The sequence below is a fragment of the Hemicordylus capensis genome, chromosome 1 (assembly GCF_027244095.1).
Source record: "Hemicordylus capensis ecotype Gifberg chromosome 1, rHemCap1.1.pri, whole genome shotgun sequence".
Taxonomy (NCBI): Eukaryota; Metazoa; Chordata; class Lepidosauria; order Squamata; family Cordylidae; genus Hemicordylus; species Hemicordylus capensis.
This window is the reverse complement of record NC_069657.1, coordinates 366,563,687-366,591,468: the sequence shown is the minus strand read 5'-3', so window position 1 is coordinate 366,591,468 and position 27,782 is coordinate 366,563,687. Positions and strand designations below refer to the sequence as shown.

Genomic DNA, 27,782 nt, shown 5'->3' with positions numbered 1-27,782 from the left:
TAGCCATCCCTATCATCTTCTGTGCCCTACCTTTTGTAAGTAATGACTGGTAGCTATTATTTCTGAGTTTTCAAAGGACAGTAACTGGTTGCATCACTTGAACAACAAATGAAACGACAAATGAAAATAATCCATGATTAACTATCATTGGTAAGAAAAAGAGAATAACCTTCACTGTTATGCACTGAACTGCTTTGATTTCATGGGGAAATGAGAACATTATTTAAGAACACCCATCACAGTGCTTAACAAGATTTAATGTACATTTATTCTTAACATGTGGAACATATAAAGATTTTATACTGAATAAATGATATTCATTAAGCCAGAGGAAAAGGAGGAATTTACATCAAGTTTTTTTGTCTTTTTTTAAACTACATTATTTTGAAATACAAATGCGGATTCTTCTCACTGAAAAATCTTTGAAGTTGTGTTTCTTCTTCTTTTTCCTGTATGCTTTTTTTTTTGTCTGTAGACTGGTAACCATTTTCTTAAATCAATCCATACATAACCATTTCCACATCTTGATTTATAAAGCAAGTTGTGAGCAACTGCTCTTGCGAAATAGAGCATGACTTTATACATACAGAAACTTGTACATTACCCTCATGGTGGTTGTTTTTTGTTGTTGCTATTATTTTGGAGACATGGCCCAAACAAACAAATAAAAAATAATAATAAAATTAATTCTACCATCACTTTGTAGTTACCACATCATGAAAAAAAATAAATCCTTATAATAATAAAAAAGAGAGAGATGAGGGTATGTTTAATGTACAACTTCTATATACATCACGGCCCTTAGGCAATAAAAAAAATTTAAAAAATGATTAAAAGGAATTATGATGAACTGTCATTGTGGAAGATCAAACAATAGATACTGATGTGACAGTTCTGATGAGGAAGCAATTGATGTTGACCATCTTCAGGTTTGTGTTTTAACTTTCTTTAAACATTTGTTTTGCTCCTAGCCTAATGTAACCATTCTCCTGTGAAGAAACCAAGGCAATTTTATATGCAGACTATGGACTGACCCCTTCCTTGATCCGCTACACCCTATATAATCTAATCTTCTTCTATTGCACAGAGCGCTTTGGGCAACGGCATAATAGGTGGTTGGGTTTTCTTTCATTCTTGAAAAATAAAACACACAGGAACTTAGTATATTTTTCCACTTCAGAGTAGTGAGCCTACTTCTCCCCCATCAAATAATGTTTTGCATCATTTAATCAGCCAATATCTCTAGTTTGCTTCCCCCTTCCCTCCCAAAAAAGTGATACAAACATGGAAAAAAATGGAAAAGTATATCTATGGAAAAAGTGTGACCTTTGAATGTACTAGACAGCAACTTTGGTTAAAAAAATAAAATAAAAAGATGTACTTATACACATAGACAGCAAATATTAATTCCATAACTGTTCAAATTAATATTTTTTTTAAATTCCCAATTGGTAAATAGTGAATGGGGCAGAGGAGCAAAGATTTTTTTTTTTCCTTCTTCCTACACTGGATAAACAAGTACAGAAAACAGCCAGTTATATGTGACCCTCTAATCTCCACTCACACATGCTTGGCTTCTCACTTATGTCATAACTGCCCAATCTGAAAAAGTACATCACAGATGACAGATGCAACCAGAGAGTTCAGGAGAGCAGATATTGAAATATCCAGCAAACGACCCTCGTGTAAAAGGAACTCTGAGCGGTTCTCCTCCACCCGAGCCATGGCCAGCAAAGCCTTGGCTGCCCTGCACATCATGTCTACGCTAGGCGGCTCCAGAGGCGGAGGTTGCATGTGCATGAGGTTATGCTGGCTCTGCTGGTACTGGGCCATAGTGACCCCATCCTCAAGGAAGCTTATTAAGTTTCCAATGCTTCCCTTCTGTACGGCTATCGCCCTTGCTGCTAATGTATCCCCCTGGGCAAGGTTCGATAAGAGTGCCATGGACATCTCTCGGCAGACTGGATTTTTGCGGTCCCCAACGTACCTAACTAAAGTAGCATAGAGTTTCTCCTGACGACTGAATGGGGGAGTGGCCAAGATAAGGTCCACATTATTATCTTGGATACTGAGTTTACACAGGGTTTCCAGTACAAGTCTCTGAGGCGACAGGACTGAGTTGGGCCCCACAGTCGGAAAAGGATCTTGTGCCTCTGCAGACGGGCACACCATCCAGTGCAGTAAGCCATCCAAAATTGGCAAACAGATGCTTTCTGTGTAAGCAGATAAGTCTAGCTGCCCAGAAATGTTGGCTAATGTGACCAATGTATTATCCCTCAAAACCTCAAGGCAATCCCACCACCACTCATCTTTGCTGCAGGCCACCCCTTTGTCCGCCTCTGCCTCTTTTTCATATGTCTGTGGTGCACGCTTTCTTTCCGGGTGCTCATGATGAAGAAGGATCAACTTTCCCAAGATCAGCACCAAGCCTGGATGTTTTGACATTTCGACATCATTGCCAGGCACAAAAGACAAACTGCGAACAATATTTGACACACAGATGCAACGCTTGGCCAAAGAGTCCTGCCAGTGAGTTATGGTGCATAGAGGAGTTTCATCTCGGCTCTGTGGTTCATCCTCTAGCAGCTTGATATTCCGATGACTCTTGGCTTGGTGGATTCCAAATGGAAATTTACTGCTGTCTGTCTGAGAACCAGAGTCTGAATCTTCAGACAATGCTCCTGGACGAGCTGACAAGACATCATCAATGGTGGCTGATATGCTTTTGTCCTGCTGATCCTCAGAATCTCCTTTCCTCTCCATGTTTTTATTTTTACTTGAAGAGTTTAATGGTAGAGGTGGCCTCCTGCGAGGAGGGATCTCCATCTTACTCTCAAAGTGGGTCTGGATATGTTCAGTTGTATCACCCCCACCAAGCTGCCAGTGGAGGAGCCCACTGTTGAATTCCTGAACGCGCCCTAGTCTGTCAGATCGGTCAACAACAAATAGGTTGTTTTTCTTTACAATTTTTATTGGCAGCTTGTCAAATTTACTGGCTTGTTTTGGCCTCTCACTTGGATCCACAGTGGCACCAGGGGGGGCAAGAACAGTGCTCTTTTCTTCTCCTTCAGTGTTTTCATTTTCATTTTCATCTTCCTCCTCTTCCTCCTCATCCTCAAATTCATCATAATAATAAATACATTCATCATCGTTGTCATCTTCTTTTCTGGCATCCTGGGTCACAGATTGGCCATCCTCTTTCTGAATTGAATTATGATCTAGTAATTTGGGGCCTGGATGTCCCACTTCATATTCCAAAAGGATCCCAAAAATATCTATCAGGCATTTTCTAAAATATTCCACCAAAAGCTCAAGAAAACCAGATAACTGAGGAAACAAGAAAAAAGAAAGAATATAAAATGTTAAAGGGAACATGAAATTACATTAATGGCAATAAGTGTAAAAGTCTTCCAGCCTCCAAAATGTTTGGCGTTTGTTCCTTCTTCCTGTTTACTTTTTCTTCTATACATAAAACCTTGTTGATGCATGGGTACACTGAAAAATTTGGCATATATTGCAGAGTCTGGAAAATTTCAGCATTTATTAAAATTCTGGTTTTTAGATAGTGAAGAACATCTGCAACTTGCTTACACTATGTGCTGCAGCATCATTTTCTAAGTGGAACTGCTGCTGGGAAAGTATATTTGAAATCAGGATGAGGCCACTGAAGCCATCACAAGGGAAAGCCTTTTCCAATGCCCCCTTTGTTTTCGGAATCTTTATTAGATCTGCACTGATGAAATTCTTACAAAGGCAAATTCTTCCCAAGTTTATTTAGATCAAATTTGTTTCTCATATCACCTTTTTAACATGGTGATTCTCTTTATTTAGCGGGGTGGTGGTGGTGGTAACTGGCCCTATCTACCCACCCCCAGCACAGAACCTCCAGTGACTGTTGGATTGTTGCTGGTGTCTATCATGTTTCTTTTTAGACTGTGAGCCCTCTGGGGGCAGGGATCCATCTTCCTTATCTATCTATCTATCTATCTGTCTATCTATCTATTTATCTATCTAAACTGCTTTTTCAACCTTTGTTGAAAAGCGATATAGAAATATTTGTTGTGGTTGTTGACCAAAGTCTCCAGTCAGGCTACAATACATTTTCATCCCAATTTATCCATGCAGCAGCCCTGTGAGGCAGGTTAGGCTGAGAGATAGTTACTGAATGGAAATCTGAACATAGAAGCTTCTAGCCCATATACACTGATAGTAGCCTTTCTACCCATATATAACTATACAGTACTGTTATTTGTAACACTTTGGTGGTCTGGAAAAAAGAAAATAAAAATCTCCCCTTAACACTTTCCTGCTTGGGTCACCTGGGAAGAATTACTGGAGGTGAACAGACAAGCAGCTATTTACCAGCCTGGTCCTCCTTAACCAATACTGCATAACACTGCTTATGAATAAGGAAGCAAGCCGAGATAACTGTTGGCCACAATTACAACTCTCACCCTGCAACCTCTAGCAACTCTGGCAGATAGTGGAGGAGTGATTATACTGCTTCTTATTCCTTGTGGCACACCTCTCTTCTGGATCAAAGATGTCAGTTGTCAGTAGTGACATCTTGTCAGTTTTGTACAGACTAAATTCACTTTCATCAAATATAAAACTCATTTTTACTTTTTAAAAAAATGACCTGGTACAAGAAGAGCGTGAGGTCTTTTAATGACCACACATGGAGTATTTCAGTCATATGTAAGCAATTATTTAAACTCCTTTCTTCTACCATCCTCCTTTCCCTACTTCATTGACCATCTTAGTTTTCAAGCTAAAGAAGAACTGACAAGACATCAGTGGTGTCCAAGACAGCTTCCATGTCAGTGATGAACTCTCAAAAGAGTTCTTTTTTTTTTTAAATTAAATTTTTATTGATTTTGACAATATTCTTATTAACATGCACAACAAATAAACAAATATGGACTTCCCGCTCACACCTCTTCGTGAATCATCAACTATAAAATTTACCTTTGCTATAATAATAATTCAAAACATAGATTTAAACCTTACAAACACAATTTTAATCTACCCAACCTACTATTATTACTAACTCTCAAAAGAGTTCTGATGCATTTTATTTTATTACTGTCTGGTACACTGAATGCCATTTCATGTTGAAATTTACTGCATTCCCAACATTCCTCCTGCTGTTAGTGAAAGTTACATGTATCTTACATGCTGAATAAGGTAAAATGGTAAGGGAACTTTGTTAATAATTATTTATTTTTAAGGGTCCATCTTTTTGGCACCTCTTAACTTATTTAAGAGATTTGACATTAGCAGGTTTCAGAAAAATGCTGTTTTACCTACCTGAGAGAGGTTGAAAGTAGCAACAGTAGTGTCATCATACAGAAGGATATTAATAGTGTCTAATGCCCAAGTACTTTCTGCGAGAAGGCCGGATTTAAGAGACATCATCACTCGCCAAGCCTCAGGAGTCACTGGAAAATGAGAGCAGAAACAAATTAATAAGGTCCTTCTCAAGAGTGGATTCCAATGCTGCATTGATTTTGGATCAGGGACCAACATCAGATCCACGCTGGGTGACCATCAGGGATGTATTTTTGATAGGCACAATGGGCTTCAAAGTGAAGAAAAGATAGATGAAAATTGTTTCTGACCCCAGCACCAGCACAGCATTAGCAGTACAAGTGCTGTGTTACAGCACCAGATCTGTATTAGTCTAGATATCAGTGTTAACAATGGATGCTCATATTCCAGCTTATGGTATGAATTATCATCCCCACTGTGTCTGCATTTCCACATCAATTCACGATGATTTCTTCTACTGAGGATTAACTGCATCACAACAGATAAACTATATGTATTAGAATAAAAGGGCCACATTGCTGTTTTGATAACTGCTTGGAGAACCATATTGTAATCCAACATACTCTGCTCCGCAAACTGAAAAGATCTTTTTACATCTAAAACAACCATTTATTAAGATTTTCATTATCTATAACAATAAATGATTGCAATGAAGAAGCAGAACTAAAATTAAGATTAAGATAAAAACGTAGTTATGAACAACACAGACACGTGTGTGTAAGCATGTATAAAAATCCTTTTGGGTGGTATTTTGAATAGCCCAAGCACTTGAGAAAGTGGGAAATGCAAAAATAACCACAAAGAGTAGGAAATGGAAATGCCAGTAGCAGAAAAAAGGCGAAGTGTTGTTCACAGAGTGATTTTCAGAAGTATTTATGTACTTTGATAACATGCAACTGAATTCTGCTCAAAATAGCAAGAGAGAGCAGGTCAAGGAAAAACCATGTCTCCACTCAATAAGGACCCCATACCTGCCTCTCCACTGCTTAAAAAGGGCCAGTGTCAGGACTCAGAGAGGCCCTCTGCAGATCCCTATGCCACCTTTGTGCCTAAAACCCTCATACTGTGTGCTGCTGGAGTAACTCTTTCTGAGCCAACACAGGAAGGAGAGGACCCACAGAGAGCAGTTTGTTGAAGGCCCCCTGAACCCTTGAGCCAGCCCTGTTGATTAAACAGCACTTGGCATGTTTACCAGTATGATTTCTCATGGATACATTTTCACTGACTTCCAAATAACAATTCTACAATATTGCCCCTTTGCGAGGAAAAAATCCTTGCAAGACATAGCTTTCCTGACACAATGTAATATATCTGTTTTCTTTTTAAACTAGATATTGACCCACTACACATGTTGTGCAGCATTATGCAGGTGTTTCCAATCAGCCTATGCAGCTGCAGGCATGTAAGGAAGTGTTGATGGTCTTGTGCAAGTGCACAAATACTTCAAGTAGTGTGCCCACATTTCAGGAGCACTACTTACATTGGAAACAGGCTTCTTTAGACACCTGAAGCAGCACGGGCTGACTGGAAACACCCTTGTAACGCTGTGTAACATGTGGACCATAATCTGGTGCTTTTTTTCTTCACAATCAGCCAACCAAAATCCCTTCTATTTCTATCAAACAAAGTCGCAAAAGGATGTTGCATTTTTGCTGTGTTTAATAGCCTGATCCTATGAGCCACTGTGTACAGGAAGCAGCTAACAGAGAAAAGGTCCTTTGATCAGAGGCCCACCACTACCAGAGGGACAATCATCAGCTTTAAAAAATACAAAGTAATATTAAACAATGCGATTATCAGCTTTAGATAATACAAATTGTACTCGGATATAGTGAAGTATCTGATATACCCTGATATGGGTAAGACGTTGATGAAGTCAACAATTTTGCTTGTTTCAAAGGGAAAGAAGTTATCAGAAATGGCTATAGGACACCACCTAATGTGAGAGCTGAATGAAAGACAGTTATAGGAACTGCTTTTCTAAATATGCTGACTCTTTTTTGTATAATGAAATTAATTATGGAACTTGCTCCATAAAATGGCAACCCTTGCTATGACACCATTTTGGGCACTATTACAATTTGGCAGAGCTTATTTTCTAAAGCAAAGTCATATACATGCAATTTTTAAAAATTATAATCCAAAGGAAATTGCCTTCCATATACAGGCATCTGTATGATTCTTACCGATATCTTTTGAGGTAATCTTTCGTCTTGGTTTCAAGACTGGTTGGGATGCTTCTACAGAGCCTGGAGGAAACGTTATTTCCCGCCTAATTGGTGCTGATTGTGTTGGAGGACCTGCAACTTGTGGAACAGTGGGCATAACCTTCGGCATCTTCATGGAGGGCAGGAAAGGGGATTTACTTGGGGACATACGGTTTTCATGGGAGCGTGGAAAAGACGCTGGACTAGGGGCCCGGGAAATGTGGTTTGGCATTGATGGTGGCGTCTGGTAGGATGACTGAGGAGGTCGAGTGATAGGCTGCATGGAGGCAGAGGATGACATGTAAGAAGGCTGACGCTGGTTAACATGAGAAGGCCACTGGCTTTCATGGTTTATCCTCTGGTCAGGAACCATCATATCTTCAGCACGGTTCATCCCTGGATAAGGTGGGGCCTGTGCAGGGCCTCCTGGGCCTTGTCTGTTCTGATATGGGTAAGACATATCATTTCTTGTGGGCCACATGTTCTGCTGGGGGCCTTCGCTGGAGGCTGATGACTGCATAGGACCACTGATCATCTGAGGAGGTATTCCATGTTGCTGCATTTGTCCTGGACCCTGCATCCTTTCTCTGTTATAAGGATATGGATACTGTCCCTGAATTGGCCTCCTGTCTGGTCCAGAATAAGCACTACTGTACTGGTTAAACATATCCTGTTGTTGGTTGCCATACTGCATGTTAAACATATCTCCATCATGACGTTTTGCTGGAGGCCCATACATGCCATCCATATGGCGTTTGTAGTTCTGAAAGGGAATGCCAACAATAGTTAGGTGTAAAATACAATTAAAATACCATTGTTCATATACTAGTGCATTGGCACAATAGGAATTTCAGACCACATACTATGCAGATTTGGGTGCAATTATAACCTTGCATTTTCATTAGTGTGTTGATGGGCATATGGGCCTTTTTTAAAAAAATTATTCCAATAAATATACATGAATTGACAGAAACTTCATTTAACTCTAGCTTGCGAAAACTAAAGAGAATAATTACTTTAGAGGCAGGCTAGAAACGCTTATGATTATAGCTGAGGCAGCCCTTTCATTTTATGAGGCTTTTCTGATGTGCTTATAACTTTACATTTAAAAGAAAATGAGCCATAGGCTAAGATTTCTCATGTTAGTTCTCAATCCAGGGATGAAATTGTGGGGTTGGGGGGGTGGGGGCTGGAAAGAGGAAACTTGATAAAATATTTTGCTCATTTTTGACATTTTTACGTTTGAAAAAATAATGCTCCATATTAGTTAAGTCTCCCCCCCCCTACCCAACGATTGCAGTTTCACACACAGAAAGCTGGGGGGCGGGGGGAATCCCCACCATGTAACTTTGAAGCTCATTACCCTTTCAAAAAGTGCAAGTTCCTCTGACATATTTAGAAACCCTTTTAAACATATTAAAAGATATCCATGTGAATGAATAACACTAATAAAAGCTTCTGTTTATCTGAGTTGCAGGATGTCTTGAACAAGCACTAAAATAAAATCTGCAGGAACAGTTTCTCCCATATATCCATCCCCATTCTCTGCTGTGATCTTAGATCTTCAGAGAGGCCTTCTTGAGGGTGCTACCACATTTGAGTATGGGGACCAGGCCAAGGGCTTCCTCTGTAGTGGTTCCATTTCATAGGGCAGTATCGAAATCAAATGAATGAATGAATGAATGAATGAATAAGGTCGCCTTTCCTTTCTAATTTAGGAACTTAGCAAAGACTGAGCTTTTTAGGAGGCATTTAGCTCTGCATTGGTTTGCTCTTTTATTGTGAGTCTTGCCATTTACTGTGATTCCTGGCTGCAAGTGGGATAGACCACTTGCCATCCTAGTGCTGCACTCCTAGTGCTGTGCAGTCTCAGTCAGGATTGGGGGGTCCTGTGGCTGTTGTTTTGGAAGGAAGAGGCTCTTCCAGCTCAAAGTATGCCCTTTAAAAGTGAAGTTACCCTTTGACAAACAGCAGAAATACAGACTAAATTAGTCATGATTGTTCCACTGAAATTAATGGGACTAAATTTAGTCATGACTAACCTGTCCCATTGATTTAAATGGTGATTAGTTACAACTAACTAGTCTAGATATTGCCCACTGTTTAGTTTGACCTGACTTTGTAGAATTGCATCAACTCCTCCTCGGTAACAAGCTGTGTTGTCTTGTGCCCTTATTGCTTACTGAATCAGCTATTTGCAGCTATGAAACTTCAGTACAAAAAAGATCCAGGAGTATGCACCTTTGCAGATAGCAACATGCTCCATTCCACTGGAATTCATCCTGATTTTGCTATTTGTCAAGGTCCAAATGCACGGATTTCTAGAATGACTTTTGGAAAGGAAATATGCTAAAGGACAGATGCTTACCTGCTGCTGCGGAAACATTCCAGGCTGATGTCCTCCATATGGTGACTGTCCTGAAGGAGGGGCTTGCGCTGGATATTGCTGTCCATATGGTTCATGCCTGTAATGAAGAATGTGAGTGAACAATTAGTACTGATGATCTTCTAAGTCAATAGAAAGCTGCTGATTAAAAAACCCCCATGAAGCTCTCCACAGAATCTTCCTTCTGTTTGATCTAATGTCTACATCAAAATGGGTAAAGTTCAAATAGATTGTGAGCCCTTAGACAGGGCTATCTTTTCATTCCTTTTGCTATGTAAACCGCTTTGTAAACTTTTTTTTTAAAGCAGTACATAAATATTCTTAATAACAATCATAGAAGTGATATTAACTTGGGCTGGGGAGGGGTTATGCTTTGGTTATGAACACTAGTGCAATTCATGAACACTAGAGCAAAGAGGCACCTTTCAAAGTGGTAGTTTTCTTTATTGAGCAGGGGGAGAGCAACTGGCTCTGTCCTGCCCCAGCACAGCATCCCTCCAGTGGCTGTTGCTGGTGTCGCTGGTTTTTAGTTTGTGAGCCCTTTGGAGACAAGGATCCTTCTTTGTTTGTTTTTTATTTCTCTGTGTAAACCGCTTTGGGAGCTTTTGTTGAAAAGCAGTATATAAATATTAGTTGTCGTAGTAGAATTGCATTGGCTTCAGTGACACTAAATCAGAATAAATCAGTGATCACTGCTTAGAATCTATTTGAACTCTATTGGTCTGTGAAGACTTTGAATACAGTAACATCCCACATATAGTGGGCATAGGCCCAGGTCTTAGGACATATCCACCAGTGCAGGTAGTGAGTAACATGTGTCATAAGAACATAAGAACAGACCTGCTGGATCAGGCCCAAGGCCTATCTAGTCCAGCATCCTGTTTCACACAGTGGCCCACATATGCCTCTGGGAAGCCCACAGGCAAGAGCTGGAGGCCTGCCTTCTCTCCTGCTTTTACTCCCCTGCAACTGTTATTTGGAGGATGCATGCGCAATTCATGTGTTCTGCTTTCCTTCTCTGTCTTATGGGAAATAAAAGGATTGTGACAACTAGGTGAATTTCACATATTTGTACTCCAGATTACTTGTTAACCTCCTATTCATGGTAAGTAAAACTGTGGCGTCGAGTCGGTGTTGACTCCTGGCGACCACAGAGCCCTGTGGTTTTCTTTGGTAGAATAAAGGAGGGGGTTACCATTGCCATCTCCCGCACAGTATGAGATGATGCCTTTCAGCATTTTCTATATTGCTGCTGCACAATATAGGTGTTCCCCACAGTCTGGGAAACATACCAGCAGGGATTCGAACCAGCAACCTTTTGTTCCCTAGGCAAGTTACTTTCCCACTGTGCCATTAGGTGGTGGAGAGAACCTTTTACTGCCAATGTCCAAGCCTGCACTCCTGGGTTCTAGTTCTTCCCTCAGGAGCAACAGAGAACAAATTTATTCCTCCTCCTAGATGACAGTCCTTCAGACATTTGAAGACTATATCTCTTTTAGTTTTCACTTCTCCAGGCTAAACATACTCAGCTCCTTCAACCATTCCTCATAGGATCTAGTTTCCAGACCTTTCACCATCTTTGTTGCTCTCCTCTAAACCTGTTCCAGTTCATCAGTGTCCTTTCTAAAATATGATGCCCAGAACTGGACACAGTATTTAAAGTGAGGCCTGCCCAGCACAGATTAGAGTAGAGCTATTTCTTTTATTGTGATCTCGATAATATGCTTCTCTTAATGTAGCCTAAGATTGCATTAGCTTTTGTAGCAACTGCTGGCTCATGTTCAATTTGTTGTCCACTACGACACCTAGGTCCCTTTCACATGTACTATTGCCAAGTCACGTCTCCGCTATCCTGTATTTGTGCATTTGATTTTTATTAGCCAAATGCAGGACTTTACATTTGCCTCTGTTGAACTTCATCTTGTTGGTTTTGGACCAATATTCAAGTCTGTCCAGACTGGACTGAACCTTGATTCTGTTTTCCAAGGTGCTAACTATACCCCCTCCTCCCCTAGTTTCACATCATCTACAAATGTGATAAGCATCCCCTCTACTTGCTCCTCGAGTTCATTTATGAAAAGGTTGAGCAGCACAAAGCCCAGGACACAGCCCTGAAACACAGCCCTCCAGGATGATGTGGAGTCATCCTACAGTGAGGTCACTTTATAGTAAGTGAGAACAAGTCAGCTGAGTGGCTGAAGCTGCTTCTGTGCTTAATTCATACAGGAATCACTCATAGGGATCACTGAGGAGGGAGCACTAAGCTTGCAAAAGGAGAAATATTTCATTCAGAAACACAGTAATTTTAAGTGGTTTAAGGGCTTAAGTTGAACTATAATGAAATACAAGGCAATAATGACAATATTTGGACCACAAATATAAACAAACAAAAGTATGTATTGTAAAGGCTACACATGTAAGCTGTTTGAGTACACTTATAAAGTATTGTTCTCCAAACTCAAGGGCACTAGTTCTAGCTCAAAACTTACCTGTGTAACTTTGCTAAAAGTGCAGAGCATTCCTGGCAGAACTCAACTGGAGATAACTTTGCAATCTGCTGTGCAAGCATAATATAACCAAACCATCCAATCTCAAACAGATCTTAAGATCATGCTTTTAATTTATCTAGCAAAAAAGCCTTTAGGACTGGCTGCAAGTCATGGCAATAGCATCATTTGCTGCTGCAGGCTATCCTGCTGCTGCAGTTGCCTGGTTAGCACCCAAGCAGCAGTGCTACTGCCATTGCCACATGCATCATATGGAGTTATAATCCAGCACAAAAATAGAAAGGAATGGGGCAAAGTAGGCTAGAAAAAGGGCTTTGGTAACATACCCGCCTTAAGATATCTCTGCCATTATGGTGTTCCCTACATTGGAAGATGTCTAATAATGTACTATGTCAAACTAGAAAAGTATTACTAATCAAGATATAATGGGATGAACCTGCTTTACTCGAGTCATCCAGGATATCTCACCGATAAAGCTGGAATATGCAATTCAGTGTGTTGCTACAGTTACACATTTTTTAATGTTTCAAGTATAAGAGATGGGAGATGGGCAGGCGGGGGGCGGGGAGTAGTATGTAGCTAGCATAGTTAACTTGATCTCCGAGTTCATGACCTTTGCTTTGCCTGAGAGCTCCTCAGTCAGGGTTGACTAGGGTAGAGCTATCAGTGCTCCAAGGTGTCCTTGGAACACAAGCCACCCCAGCATCTTGGGGCCACCTCCTGCCAGAAATAAAATTTGCTGCCCCACTGGCCACCCCTGCTGCCGCCTGCTGCTCTCTGCTTGCCTCCCCTCCAACACTTGCCAAGGCTCCGGGCTGGTTAGAAGCAAGCAGTCCCTGAAAGCCCAGTGGGAATGGAGAGCATGCATGCACCCTTTGTCTGCATCATTCCCAGCAGGTTTCCGACTGGCTGGGGAGCCATGGCAAGTGGCGGTGGAAGGTGGGTGGCAAGCTTGGCAGCAGTGTGTGCATCCCTGCACATGGCTCATGCCATGGGGTAGGGGTGCCTCTGCACCCATATTCAATGACTGAACATGGGCCCCTGAAACACCACAGGGGTTGACAGTCATGGGCTAACTCTCCCCCACCCCCCACTTCAGTCTTCCTCAGAATCTACCTACTCCATGTGGCCTATGACCTTTCCCCTCAATCTTCATTCCCAAGCTTTAAGTGATGTAATTGCATTCGCTTGCATTCTTTCTTCCTGCCCCTCATCTCTTTCTCCCTGTTGCTTTTCCCATTGTAAGCTTCATATAGGCAGGGGTCAGTCAATTTTACCCATGTCCTGGTTTAAGGTGCCATTACCATTGCTTAGGTTATATGTATGCATGTGTGAATTAATTAAATCATCATCATCATCATAAATAGAAGTTCCCCAACCAGAACATTCCTTGTATTCAAAGCTGGTGCCAAAGGTCTCAGAAGGAAGAGGGATGATAGTGCTGGTTGATTCCCACCCGACTGTGTCCTCTCTCTCCATGGTTTGTGTTGCTGCCTGTTTGAGACTTGAAAGATCTGCTTGACTCCTGTTGTAAGGCCTGCTCTTCATTGCATTTTCTCTCCCTGCCTCATCAATATATATATTTCTCCTAGGTGTGCCCAGGGAAAGTGCGTCCGGGCAGCCCAGCTGATTGGCTGGGCTGCAGAGGTGCCTGATTGGCTGGCACACCCAGGAGGAGGAGAATTGGCCTGGTGACCGGTGGTGGCTGCAGACTCTAGCGAGCGAGAGGGGCACGCGGGAGGAGAGACAGCAAGCGAGAGAGGCACGCGCAGGGGGGAGAGAGACAGAGCGAGCGAGAGAGGTGTGGGGGGAGAGAGAGACAGAGCGAGCGAGAGAGGCGGGGGGAGAGACGGTGAGAGGGAGACAGAGTGAGTGAGAGAGGTGCGGTGGGGAAGAGACAGTGCAAGCGAGAAAGGCGCGGGGGGGGGGAGAGAGTGCAAGTGAGAGAGGTGCGGGGAGGAGACAGAACGAGCGAGAGAGGTGCAGGGGGGAGAGATAGAGCGAGAGAGGCGTGGTGGTGGGGAGACAGCGCAAGCGAGAAAGGCGCAGGGGGAGAGACAGAGTGAGCGAGAGAGGCACGGGGGGGGCAGAGCGAGCAAGAGAGCTGTTGGGGGGGGCAGTGCGAGTGAGAGAGCTGTGGGAGGACCAGCCAAACGAATTCTCCCAACTAACCCCAAAAAGGAAGTGAACTACCGCACAGATGCTCTGTGCGGGTTCAGCTAGTAATTTTTTATTTCTACTGTTAACACCTTTTGGGAATCCAACCAGACTAAAGTAGGCTTAAGTAACCTAAAAAAAATAAATTATAGGCCAGAAACACATCAAGTGGTTCCAAGTACTGTATCTCAGCAGGGCCTTTATAAAATTCTAAATTTCTCAGTCAGTAATGTATGTTTCAAGGAGTGCATGGAAATAAAAGTGAAAGAGACTGAAGGAATGAGTTTTGAGGGGGGAGAGGGGCAAACAACCCCACAGGCCCTCTTTTGGCCCTAGAGAGCAGACAGAGTTTTATGTTGACTTGTATAAGTGAGACGATTCCGTGCATACATATGGTTATATTATGACTGAGGAGCAATAAGTGGAATATTATTTGCTCTATGGTTTCAGAGGCACAGTTCAGCTGTACTTCAAGAAATCCTTTTAAATGGTTCGATTCACTTCTCTATAAAAGGTCACAACTAAAGACATGGAAACCTCAAAGTAAAAGATTGAGAACAATGATACAGGAGCAAAAAAAAAAAAAGGTTTTATGTTGTTGTTTAGTTTTATGGAAGTATTATACAAAAAAGCCTTCTCCAATCCTCTAATGAAGCCATGGTTAAAATCCAAACACAAAACAGGCACAACGTACACACCAAGCCCCCTGTAAATTCTGTGCAGTCTCCATTGATCTCAAAGGAGCTTACTCCAGGGACCTGCACAAGTCCTGGTGAAAGGAACAGAGGTTGCACAGCAACAGTGACACTTCTTAAATGGCACCATCTGTCTAGTAGCCCATAAGATTATCCAGATAACACAGGTATTTCAAACAGATTAAATCATTGTTCACCTTTGCTGCCCAGGGTAACGGTTAGGAGAGTACATGCTTGGGTCACTGTTTGAAGGCACCATGTTGCTTTGACCAGGTGCTCCCATACTGCCTTCAGGACCCAGCCCATGATCCGACCTAAAAATGACAAAGGAAACCTCATTCTGTAAAAAGCACTTATTCTACAAATCTGCTGAAGAAAAAAAAGACACATGGCCCAGCTGGTTTTGGTTCAAGATCTTCAGCTGGGACTCAAAATGTCATTTAGTCCATTGTGATCTGTCTCTTTCAGGAATAAAATTATAGTGGCTATTCTATGCTGACAATGTTTCTGAAATTCAGCCTACCGAATTTCAAGAAACTTCAAAACAGGGGTACAGCTACACTTCACTAAGGGTCAAACTACATACGTGTTACATATAATTCCATGATTAAATCTCCCCCTTCCCAATAGAATGTGTTAATGTGAAGCAGTTGTAGGTGGTTAAGGTTAGTGGTGGTGGTGGTGAGGAATTCAACTCTTTCCTTGTCATGGTTGCATCTCCCCCCCCCCCACCGCAAAAGGGAAAAATATTATTAATTCATTCATTCATTCATTCATTTATTCATTCGATTTCTACACTGCCCTTCCAAAAAATGGCTCAGGGCGGTTTACACAGATAAATAATAAATAAATAAGATAAATAAAATGGATCCCTATCCCCAAAAGGCTCGCAATGTAAAAAGAAACATCAGATAGACACCAGCAACAGTCACTGGAAGTACTGTGCTGGGGGTGGATAGGGCCAGTTTCTCTACCTCTGCTAAATAAAGAGAATCACCACATTAAAAGGTGCCTCTTTGCCAAGTTAGCCGGGGAGTTGTGACTGTGGGGAAGCAATGGCTGGGGTGGACAAATGGCTAGTAAGGATAGGGTTGAACAAGCCTCTCTGCACATCAGTCCTCCATTCAACCTACAGCTGCTTTGCATTATTAAAAGAAAAAAGTAAGGGAAATATTACATATAAAACATAGCTTGGCCCTTGGGTCACATCCAGAGATGTGAAGGCCTGAAAAACAACAGGGTTTTCTCCTTTTTCCCCCCGGGGGGGTGGGTGGGGAAGGTGGGGGCGGCTGTGTTTCTTCTGGAATTTTTCTAGGCCTTCACATCTCTAGTCACATGTACACAGCACATTTAAACTGGTTTAATGTTTGTGGCTTCTGCCAAAGAAACCTGAAAATTATATTATTGTGCATGTGTGAAGAATTTTTTGTTAATCTTTCACAGAACTTCAATAACTAGGGATTTCTTGCTTGGGAGGAGGGTGAATCAACAACCATTAAACAGGCTTGAACAGTCTTAAATGTGTCGCCTTGCCATCAAAGTAAAGTCATGGGCATTATAACTCTTCCATTTTTCTAGCTGGGAAAACACATGTTGGTGTTCAGTAGTCCTCTGCATTGCTCCTTTCGGCTCCTATCTAATGCTCAGATGCCTTCATTTTTATTATGTTTTTCAAGGATCCAGACTTAGTCATTACTAACTCAGCTCTCAGCTCACTGATTTCAATGGTGCGTAGTCATGACTAACTTAGTCTGGATTCTGCCCAGTGTCTTCATCACAATGACGAATAAAGGAGGCACTCCAGGTACTGAATTGAAATGCCAATGGCGTCATATTCATGGTCACACCGTAGGAGAAGTGATCCCAAAGCACAGAGATCACTAAGTCAGGAAGCTCCTACCCCCAGAATGCAGGGCAAAGCACAGCCTGAAATCTTAATGCTTTGATATTACTTGAATACAGAAAGATTATCTAAGGTATGAGGTTTTTATTTTCACTGTGTTTATTGCCATTTTGAAAGGAGCAAACATATTTGTGGAAAAATCCCTACCTCCCACTCTTTCACACACTTTTTTGTGCCTCTTTGCAGCCTTTGTTCCCCATCTGCTGATGCGTGGATTCATTTCTTTAAAAATGTAAAACAGTTTCTTCACTGTGTGTTCCCAGCCAATCTGGGGTCATGTAGTGAACGGGAACTGTTCATGTAGTGAACAGGTCTGGCTATCTGAGGATGGCACTGAGGGCAAATAAGGCTCTCTTGTTACCGTCAATCTGAGCGGAGGAGAAGGGATGCACCCCTATTCCCTAGGTAAACAGGCTGATGCTCCCTGCCTCACCATGCTGCACTGCCAGATTTCCTGCCTGCCAGCACTGTGGTGAAAGACTCTTGCCCTGCTGGAGCTCTAGGCACAAGTAGGTACACATGACTAGCTAGAGCAGAAAGTGAATAGGGATGTGTATTCCACTGAAAGCAATGTTGTGCAGATGAAGATCATCATCTTGGGATTCATACTGGATGATCTTCAATAGGATGTGAATTCAGATGGGCCTCTGAAGGCACACCCCTATCCACCTTTTATCCCCACTTATTCCACCATGTCTGAGTGGATTGGGATGAGGAGACATTTACCTTGTTGACTTGGCAGCAGGGAATCATTTGCTCTACTTCCACCAGTTGCCCCCTTGCTAAAGAGCTAAACCCTTTCACAAAGCCATGTGAACAAGCAGTAGAAGGGGGAAATGCATGTTGCAGGGGACAAACACAGATACAAAACAGTAGCTTTCCATTACTGCTCTGTACTTATTTTCAACATGCCTAGCCGAATACTACAGTCTGAAAAAAGCAACCATCCAATGCATCCAAATGCAAATCAGCTGTCTCCCTTTAATGTCCTCCTTCAATCACCCCAGTCAACTAATCCCTGGGGTTCTTTGCAGGAGGCAAGGGGCAGAATCTTGTTCACTAATTGTCTCTGCCTTTTGAAGATGGTAGAATCACTCACCTCCGGTCATAACCACTTCCATAAGGAAACTGCTGGCGCTGGCTTATGCCCATGTTGGACATTGCTCCAGAAGGAGTCTGGTTATACATTTCCTGCATTCCACTGTTGGGCATTTGTCCAGGAGCCATGAAAGGTTCACTGTTTCCAGGCACTACAAAAACAAAAAAGAACAATGAATTAAACATAGTATTTAAAGGTACATTTTCAATAAACATGAGACATCATTTACATGAAATCCAGAGAACTAATCCTACCAAGCAGAGGTATTAATTATCTGACAAACACTGTGAGAATGAAAGTGGTGCATAAATTAGTCCTAAGATATGACAATAAGTTGTCAGAGTATCAACTAAGTATGACTAACTAAAAAAATACTTGCTTGCATACCACACAAAGAAATGCTGGTGGGCAAGAGAGGTGCCCGTGCTACTGCAAGGCTCTACCACAGCATGTTAGTGCTGCTGTGGAGGCAGGCTGTAGGGATGTGCAAAGAACCAGTTCGGAGGCCCTTTATGGCCCTCCAAATTGGTTCAAAAGTCCGACGGTTCAAAGGTGGGAGGGATAACTTTAAGAACTGGGGAGGGTGCTCTCTCCGCCCCCACGCCGTGTTCCCCACACTGACGCTGTCATTATAATTGGTCCCGTTGGGCGGCAGTGTACCTCCTTGCTGCCCCGGTACATAGTGGACCAGAAGTGGCTGGAAGTGTCTGCTGTGCATCCACCCCGCAGGACTGATTTTAATGACAGCGCCGGTGGGGGAAACGCAGTGAGTGGGGTGTGTGTAAGAGCACCCTCCCCAGTCCTTAAATTTATCAACCCCCCCACCTTCGAACCGGCAGTTGCCAGTTCTGTAGACATCCGTAGCAGGCTGCTCCGTGCCTCATAAGTATTACACAATAGCAGTTGTGATGCTGCTTCCATTGTTCCCAATGGAAGGAGCATCACAACTGGGATGGCACAACACTTAATGACCCCAGAGCAGTCCATCTCTGCAGTAGTGCCGATGTGCTTTGTGGAGCCTCGCAACAGCAGCAGTGTTTCTCTGTGTGATATGACAAGTCACAGATTTCAAGATCTCATAAGATTACATTCAGTTCCACATGATCAGATATACAACTTCTAGTTTACCATACTAAGGCCCAAAGCACACTGAATACACTTCCTTTTACAGTCTCAGATTTGGACAAAAGTCTAAAACAATTAAAAGAGTCTTGCACACCAGCCCTGTGTTCAGAGACAACCACTGAGCTTCCGCGGAGTCAAAACAGAAGCAGTACTACCTTAGTTTTCTAAGATGAGACTGTACAAATGATGTCCAAACAGATTTTAAAAAGTTATGACAGTGAAATGAAGGAAGTTCTGAGTACTACTTCACATTTATTATATATTTTGAAGAATTTGTTTATGCAAAATCAAGTCAAACTTCTGGATGACCTATAGCAGGGGTGTCAAACTCAATTGGGTGATGGGCCAGATTTTGCTCCAATGCACCTTCAGAGGGCCACACCTGCCTCGTGCCTTCTCTCACCCACCTTGCACCTTCTGTCTTCCTCCTCCCTCATTATCTTACTCTTTTCCTTCTTTCCTTCCCCTCCACTCACTAATGCAGGGGAAGGTTCATCTTGCTGCCTTCTGTCTTAGTCTTTCTCCTCCTCCTTCATTCTCTCACTCCCTTCCTTCCCTCCCCTTGCTTAGTCTCCACTCACTCGTGCAGGAGAAGGCACCTCTCGCCTGTCTTCTTCCTCCTTTTCCCTCTTCCTCTCACTCTTTTCCTTCCATCCTCCCTCTCCCCTCTTCCTCCCTTGCCCTTCACTCACATATGCAGGGGAAGGCCTTCCTTCCTTCCTTCCTTCCCTCCCCCCTCTCCTCTCTCCCTTGTCCTCCACTTCTGCCTCTCTTTCTCCCGCACCTTCTTTCTTCTGTCTTTTTCTTGGCCCCCCCTTCTCCACCCTTCCTTTCTTCCTCCTCTCCACAAGCTCCCTCACTTGTCCTCCACTTACTCCTTCTGTCGCTATCCTCCACAAGCTGAAGAGCCACAAGGAAGGATCGGGAAAGAGGTGGACTATCAGCTAGATGGAGCCTTTCCCCACCCCCACCCCACTTATTTGGTAAAGCTCTAGGAAGGTCCAAAACTTGGCTCTGCGCAGGTGCAAACCCAAGTGTGATGCACAGAGACCACGAAGAAGAAGAGAAATGTTTCCTTCCAAGCACGCGGTTGGGGGAGAGAGAAATACCAGTGGCGCTGGCAGCAGCAGGAAGAAAGAAATGACCAACCAGACAAACAAACTAGTTGGCCTCAGGAAGGAAAAAACAAATGGACAAATAAACCAGCCAGTCTCAGCAAGGGGTGAGCAATGCCACTACTTCAGCACATAGTGGGGCAGGGGGAAGGAAGTGTGGTGGCCAGGGTCGATACACAGATGCTCGACGGCCTGTGGGCTGGCAGTCTTGACACCCCGACCTATAGATACCAAATGTTGCATACACAATCCTGCCACTGAAATCAGCTGCATGCACAACCTTTTGCACTGGAATATGCTCAGGAAAGGGTCTCTCTGTCTCTTTCTCCACACACAGACATATACACATACATATAATTTTTAAACAAGAAATTCTTAATATAACCATTCAATAACAAATATAATCATTCATTAACTGTTATTGTTCTCAACTGATTTTTAATACTCAATAATCAGATCAATAATTCCAAAACGACATCATGCCAAAGAGAAGTAGATCTCTCCCAGATTCAAATTTACTATGATTCAAACGTACCATATATGGTGGCAATTCAACACAATGAATAACATTTGAAGTTGAAATCCTATAAAATTACTATTTGTTCCTTCCCTTTTGAAAGCACATTAATATTAATAAATTCATCTTAACAAAAAATTAGATTACATATATGTAATTTCTTGAACTCTCCTGTAAGTATAATCTGTGCAAAATGATTTTGCCTGCTCAATGATGGGCCTCACTTACTAGTACAAAATATTCTCCAGGATCAGGTAATTTAGAGAAAAGGGACACTGCGCCATGAAAATGATAGCCTCTAAATATGATTTCCACCGCAGATGATCTAATTAACTACCATGGAATCATTTGCCCTGGCTTAACAAGGCAAAAACATTTCAGTGTTCACAGACTAGTGCTGAATCTTCCAAAACAAGTCCGGAGTGCTTTCAGCACACATTTAAAACTTGACATTAGTGAACTCTCCAAAGCTGAAATAATGTCTAGTTCTATACAGCACACTGAAAGCAAACTAGAAACTTCATGAGAATGTCCCCACAGATTCCACTTAAAAAAAGAAAAAGAGGGTGGGAAGCCAGAGTTCAACTTCTAGGAAAATATGGATCCCTTTAGAAATCACAGGACATATACTCCAAATGTACAGTGGCCAATCCCAGTCTAGATGTGACTTACCCACATCTACAGGTGCCAGGACATGGAAGATAGATTGTCACTGCCCGCGCTAGATTCATGGGGGCCCTTGGCCAAGAGGACTTATGATGTACCCATGGACCTCTACAACCATCTAACTGTCCATATTCTATACTACTAGAAGTTTTCAAACCATTTTTAGAGACAGCCTCACACAGAGTGAATTACAGTGCATGTGGCCAAGGCATGTGTGACTGAGGCCAAGTCTGCTTTCTCTAAATAGGATTGCAGCTGGCATACCAACCAAAACTAGTAAAAAGCTCTCCTAGACTGATATCATCTGTACATCCAGAAATAATGGCAAGTCCAGGAGCACTACCAAACTGAGGTATGGTCATTCAGGAGGAGTGCTAACCCATCTAGAATGTCTTGTATACCAACACTCAGATCTGTAGACTTTCCAACCCAAATCACATCTGTAGTAGTAGTAGTATGTTTATTGTTTATTATTTATATGGTCACAGACCAGATTAACAAACAATAACAATTAATAGCATTAATAAGAACATTCAAAAATTTCAAAAGTTTACAAAATCACAAACTATTCAAATTACTAATACAGTCTTTATGGAGCTTCGATGCCACAAAACAGAACTTTGCCATATTATCTGAAATTACAGGTTTAGCATCTGTCTTATCTGGATTAAATTTCAGCTTGTTTGCCCTCAGCCAAACCAGAACTGCTTCTCAGTCCAGTGTTTCTAGCTGCTATCATCTCACAAACTCCTGTGGGCCTTAGGAGAGCACTTAGGTTCTTGGCCACTTGCTGCAAGGACAACCACTTGGTAATTAACTTCCAGAAATCCAAAGTGATGGTCTTTTCCAATAGACCTAAAAGATTTAACTAGCATATAGAAGGCCATCGTATAGAGCGGGTCAATAGTTTTAAATATCTGGGTGTGGTTTTTCATGCCACTGGGTCATGGAAGGCCCATGTGGACTATGTTGCCCAACAGGCACAAAGAAGTGCTTTAGCAACATCAAGATTCTTTCGCTCCAAAAGTAGAGAAGTTGTCCCTGCAGCGTTAAAGTTATTTGCTGCTAAATAATTGGCCCAACTTTTGTATAGTACACCATTGGGCCCTTACCCTAACTATAGGCCACTGGAGATAACCTCTCGATGTATCTCGATGTATCTCCAACGCAGTGCTAAGGCTGGAAACGGGCCTCCAGAGGGTGGAAACAAAAGCATGGATTTTAATCCTCAGTTATTGGTTTAGGATCCATTTCTCCCCTCTGGGATTGAACCCTCTTATGTTGGCCAATAGGTTTCAATCCGCCTGGACACGAGCACTGATGGGTAAATTGTCATCACTCGGGCTCTCTGGTAAACATTTGTCATTATTAGATTAAAGTCAGGCCAAGGAGATTCTCAAACAGAGGGTTTTGAACATGAGAACGATTTAAGCTCCATCCCGGAGATCAGAAGAGGGAGCCTTGGTGACTTTAACCAGGAACCTGCTAGCTATCTATTGTCCCTCTCTTTACTGAGCCATCACAGGGTTTTTCTCAGAGCAAGATATGATGCCTTACCAACAACAGTTTTATCGGGAAGGTTTTTGAAAAACTCTCTGGCCAGTCGATTATGACCCTGCGGCTCAAGTGAGGTCGATTCTGTCCACCATGTGCTGCTGTTTTGTCCTTTTTATAATGATAGCTGGGGCAGTGTTATTTCTCCTTTCCTATCACGCTTTCCTGACCGGACTGCTGAATTTTACACCATATTCTTCATAGCAGATAAGAAACCTTCTACCACCTACAAGGTTACCAAATTTTGTGCAGCTGCTGTTAAGATCCGTCAACAGCTAACCTCTAGCCCTTCTTTTTAGATGTTGTTACATGAGGCTTCTTTATTGGTGTATTGTATTCTGTATGATTTGCTTCTAATCTGAATGTAGTATCACCCGTTTGTATATATAACTGATCAATGATCGTAATAAAGCTATTCATCATGTTTTTAACATCTCTGGGATGGATAAAAACGTAAAGATGTGACAGTCTAAAATCTCCCACAATGGGATCACAAAGGTCTATAATAATTTTTGATCAGTTCGAGACCAAAGAATCTTGCAAAATACACACAAAGGCACACAAACTGAAATAATGTAACCAGAGATACCTTTTCTCATTCCACCAAAAGGGTCCTTGTTTGGTTCATAGGGCATCCTTCCCATCATATCTGGCATATTCATTGTCTGTTGATAGGGTGCATTTGGGGTCAGGGAGTTTCGCTTTGGGAATGTGGAATCACTTACATCCGAAAATGGATCATGCACACTTACAGAACTATTTCTAAAGAGAAAGAAAAAGGGAAAGCACTGTAAATATTATTGGAACACAATGCATTGTGGCAGCAGATTAGACAGCAGCCTCTGTAGTTCAGAAAGTTGAATTGTTCTGAAGATCACCTGTTTTATTTTAACATCAAAGTGAAACCTTTGTACAAGATACATACAACATTTGTCAAAAGAAAGGAGACATTGCTCATTTAAACTTCTGTTAAGTTGATACTTTCACATTTGTTTAAACTAGTTTCCTGTTACATGTGAATTTAGGGAAGTTAGAATTATTTTAACTCGTTAGTTAAAGCAAACCAGAATCAATCCATAGTTTGCTTAACCAGAGTTAGAATAAACCACAGTTCCCCAAGTTTATATGCAATGGGATAAGTGGTTTAGTCAAAACTGAAAGTGGAAGCTTTCACTCTCCTCCTCTTGCATGCAAAGGAGACAGGGAGGGCAACTACCTGAGCCCAAGTTGTGCGGCGGCTTGCACTTATAGCACTAAACCATATGTCTGAAACAGGCCATTGTCAAATAATGGTCAAATATTTTTAAAGCATTCACTTTATTGGAAGAAATGCTAATTAAAATGATGATACTTTAATCATCAACAGGTTTGAAACTTTTATTAACTAGAAAATGAAATCAGTTAATTGTTACTGTAAAATAATGAAAATGTGTCCAAAATATAATTAAGTATTATACCTTTTAATAACTTTATGTGACATTTCTAGAGCTTGCAGTTATGGCAAGTGGCTAATAAGAGAAACTTTGCTATGCTGCTAGGTTTACTCTGGACTGCTGCGGGTTTACGTGGTAAGCAGCCCTCACTCCTGCCCTTGCTAACAAATGGCACCAAAAATATACAACAGGTAAGCTACCACTTACTGAATGGCATTCTTGACTTAGTGGAATATTTGACAGTATTTGAGTCTGATTAAATAATGGGCTGTCAATTGAAAATATATGACTTGTTAGTTGACCAACACGCCAACCTTAATGGTGGATGTCAAATATTTCCTACTCTAAAAAGTTCCACAGTGGCATTTTAGCCTCACAAGAAATAGCATTTGCTTGCCCAATACCACAAAGTGAGACCACAATGTGGGGTTTCCCACATCAAACCCAGTACTTTAGCTGCTACACTACACGACCTCTCTACCATTCAACGGAACTCAAGTCAATCCTTTGGCTTCACAGTTAGAAATATAGTAAGGGGTCTAATGCCCCATGAAAATGTAATGCGTGAATGTATTAGTCCTATATTAATTGCTTCTCTACCAACCTAGAAGCTATTTCTGAAAAATACTATTTTCTCTGCATTTAAAGCCAGTTTTGTCCCCTCCCTCATTTTATCTCCAAATAAATGTCTTATACATATATGTGTTTTTAAAATGTGCGTTTTTCATAACCAACATATTTTGGTCAGTTCAGGCTGTGTACAGATTACTTTTTCTGTGGAGCAACTTCACCCTTATCACTGTTGGCTTATTAGTTCTGATCTAGAACTAACCGAACTAGTTATCATCAGTTGCTTGAAAATGGTGCAGATGTAATGGAGGAAGGTGGGGCACCTCATGGAGGAGGAAACGGAATGCTTGCTTTATTTACGTAATATCTTTTAATCTCACACAAGACAAAGGAACAGTAGATCACAAGCAGCCAACTTAACTCCTAAGCAATGTTTTTGCACCACACCCTTCCCCGCCCCACACAGACATGCTGACATACTGTGCAAGAGTATGTCAGCCTAGTAACTCCCTGTTTGTGCAATTTGTTGTGCTTCACACAAGAGTAAGCCCACTGGAAATCATGGGTTTACTCTTGTGTGACACAATCTGTGCAAATTTTGTGTTTGCGCAACTTATACAAATTGTGCAAACACAGTTACTAGGCTGACATACTCTTGTGCAGTATGTCAGCCACATATTCTTTAAAAAGTACTCCAGGGTACAACAGCAGAACCACTCAGTCTGCAAAGTGCGGACCCACAGGTGAACTGATCAAGTTAGCTAGGCTCAAGGCAAAGCCTGGAAAATCCCTTGTCTGTTTCACTTTTGTAGTGAGTGCAGTGGTAAAGATACAAACTGAAAACTTTATGTGAGGGGTGAAGATTACAAGCAGCTTCCCCGTACTTTACAGCGGGACTATACATTTTCCAGCTCTTGTGTGAGCACCCTCTCTCAAAGCTGAGCATAGGAGTTAGGATCACAGCATGGTGACAGGAGGGAATGGGAGTAACTGCCTCTCATCAATATTCTACACACCAATAACTTTATCCCATCCATAAGGTGCACACTGGGTCATAGGAACATGCAACATCCCTGAAAGAAATAAACAAGCAGCAATGGTGCACTTGTTGCCATAACGAAGTCCAGAAAGGCTCTAAGAAAGGAGACAGAAAATATTCTCTCTTGTACCTGCTTCCCTGCATAGGTGTCATCTGTCCATGAGGAGTAGATGCTGGTGTTGGAGGCTTGAGGTCACCTGGCACTTCTGTCATGGAATTGCTACCTGTGGACTGAGGGGTTTGTGGACCTTGAAGGGAACCCGAGTTAGCTGACAAATAGGAAAAAAGAAAAGTAAATAGCATGTGTATTCTGCTGGGGAAGAAATGACTATGAGGCAGCGGGGACAGAGAGTACCTATCTCATAATACATCTGCTCACATCCAGACATCCACATTATGCCTTCTTCAAATATACCTTGTGCTTGGGATATTCTATACTTTGAGGCTGTTCTCATAAGCAGCTTAGCCCAGGCTTAGGTAGTGCAAGAGTATATCAGCCTCGTAACACAGTTCGTGCATTTATTTATTTATTTATTTATTTATTTATTTATTTGATTTTTTGATTGATTGATTTTTATACCGCCCTTCCAAAATGGTTCAGGGCGGTTTACAATTAAAACAGAAACCGTTAAAACCAATAACAATTAAAACAGAAATATAAATATAAACATTAATTAACAATTAAAACATCATAAAAACAATTAAAAAATCAGAACAATTAAAACCCTGAAAACCAAGTTGCAATATTAAAACAATTAAAACTAATTAAAAATTAAATTAAATTAAAAATTAAATTAAAAATTTGTGTAATTTGTGCCTCAGAGCCAAACCCTGTGCTGAAGCCTGGCGATTAGCTGAGGTTAAGGCCACAAACATCCCCTTAACCCGGCTGTCGGGATTGTGTGTCAGGCAAAGCTGCTTGCAGAGATGAGTGCCTACAGCACTTGTGCCCTGGGCGAATCTGCACTCGGTGCATTGTATGGAGATCATGTGGGAGTGTGGAGCATGCTCCCACCAAGCAAAGAATTATCATCTGGGGGGAAGGCAAGGTTTACGAAGCCTTCCCCCCACCCACCCCATAGGTTGTGTGAATGGCCCCATTGCCTACTACATACATCAAGATGGTTTGGACTCAAGCTGGTAGTCAAAAAGTAGCTAGCTTGTGTGCACTTACACATAAACCTTGAATACAATCCAACACATTCCCTAGGTTTAATACTCTCATTATCAATGCCTAACAAGAAAAGTTTAAACTGTAAGAATACTGGTCTCATCCCACCTGAGAAACAAAGGAGGCAGAACAACTAACCTACATTTATGATTAGAGGACTGTCTCAAAATCTCAGGAATTACATTAATTCAATGGTTGCACATAGAGAAAGGGTCCATTCCTATTTTAACAGTGTCTAGCCATTGGATAATTTCTGTGATGTGCGTGATTCTCATGCCTAGATAGGTGTGGAATCTCAAATTACTTT

At 41.9% G+C, this 27,782-nt stretch overlaps 1 protein-coding gene across 8 annotated transcripts in view; it reads right to left on the bottom strand.

The window, feature by feature from the left end:
- Positions 1-236: 236 nt before the first annotated feature.
- ARID1B (AT-rich interaction domain 1B) overlaps positions 237-27,782 on the bottom strand; it is a 676,179-nt gene continuing 648,633 nt past the window's right edge. For 4 of the 8 annotated variants that reach the window (XM_053293734.1, XM_053293751.1, XM_053293741.1 and 1 more), the window contains 8 exons: positions 26,435-26,573; positions 23,852-24,024; positions 18,286-18,436; positions 15,481-15,597; positions 9,907-10,003; positions 7,518-8,301; positions 5,311-5,441; positions 237-3,327 (listed from right to left, as the gene is read on the bottom strand). In XM_053293734.1, coding sequence (XP_053149709.1) covers positions 1,588-3,327; positions 5,311-5,441; positions 7,518-8,301; positions 9,907-10,003; positions 15,481-15,597; positions 18,286-18,436; positions 23,852-24,024; positions 26,435-26,573 — 3,332 coding nt within the window. In that variant the 3' untranslated portion in view covers positions 237-1,587. The remainder of the gene's footprint in view (positions 3,328-5,310; positions 5,442-7,517; positions 8,302-9,906; positions 10,004-15,480; positions 15,598-18,285; positions 18,437-23,851; positions 24,025-26,434; positions 26,574-27,782) is intronic. The other 4 variants (XM_053293768.1, XM_053293777.1, XM_053293796.1 and 1 more) reach the window with 1 other exon arrangement.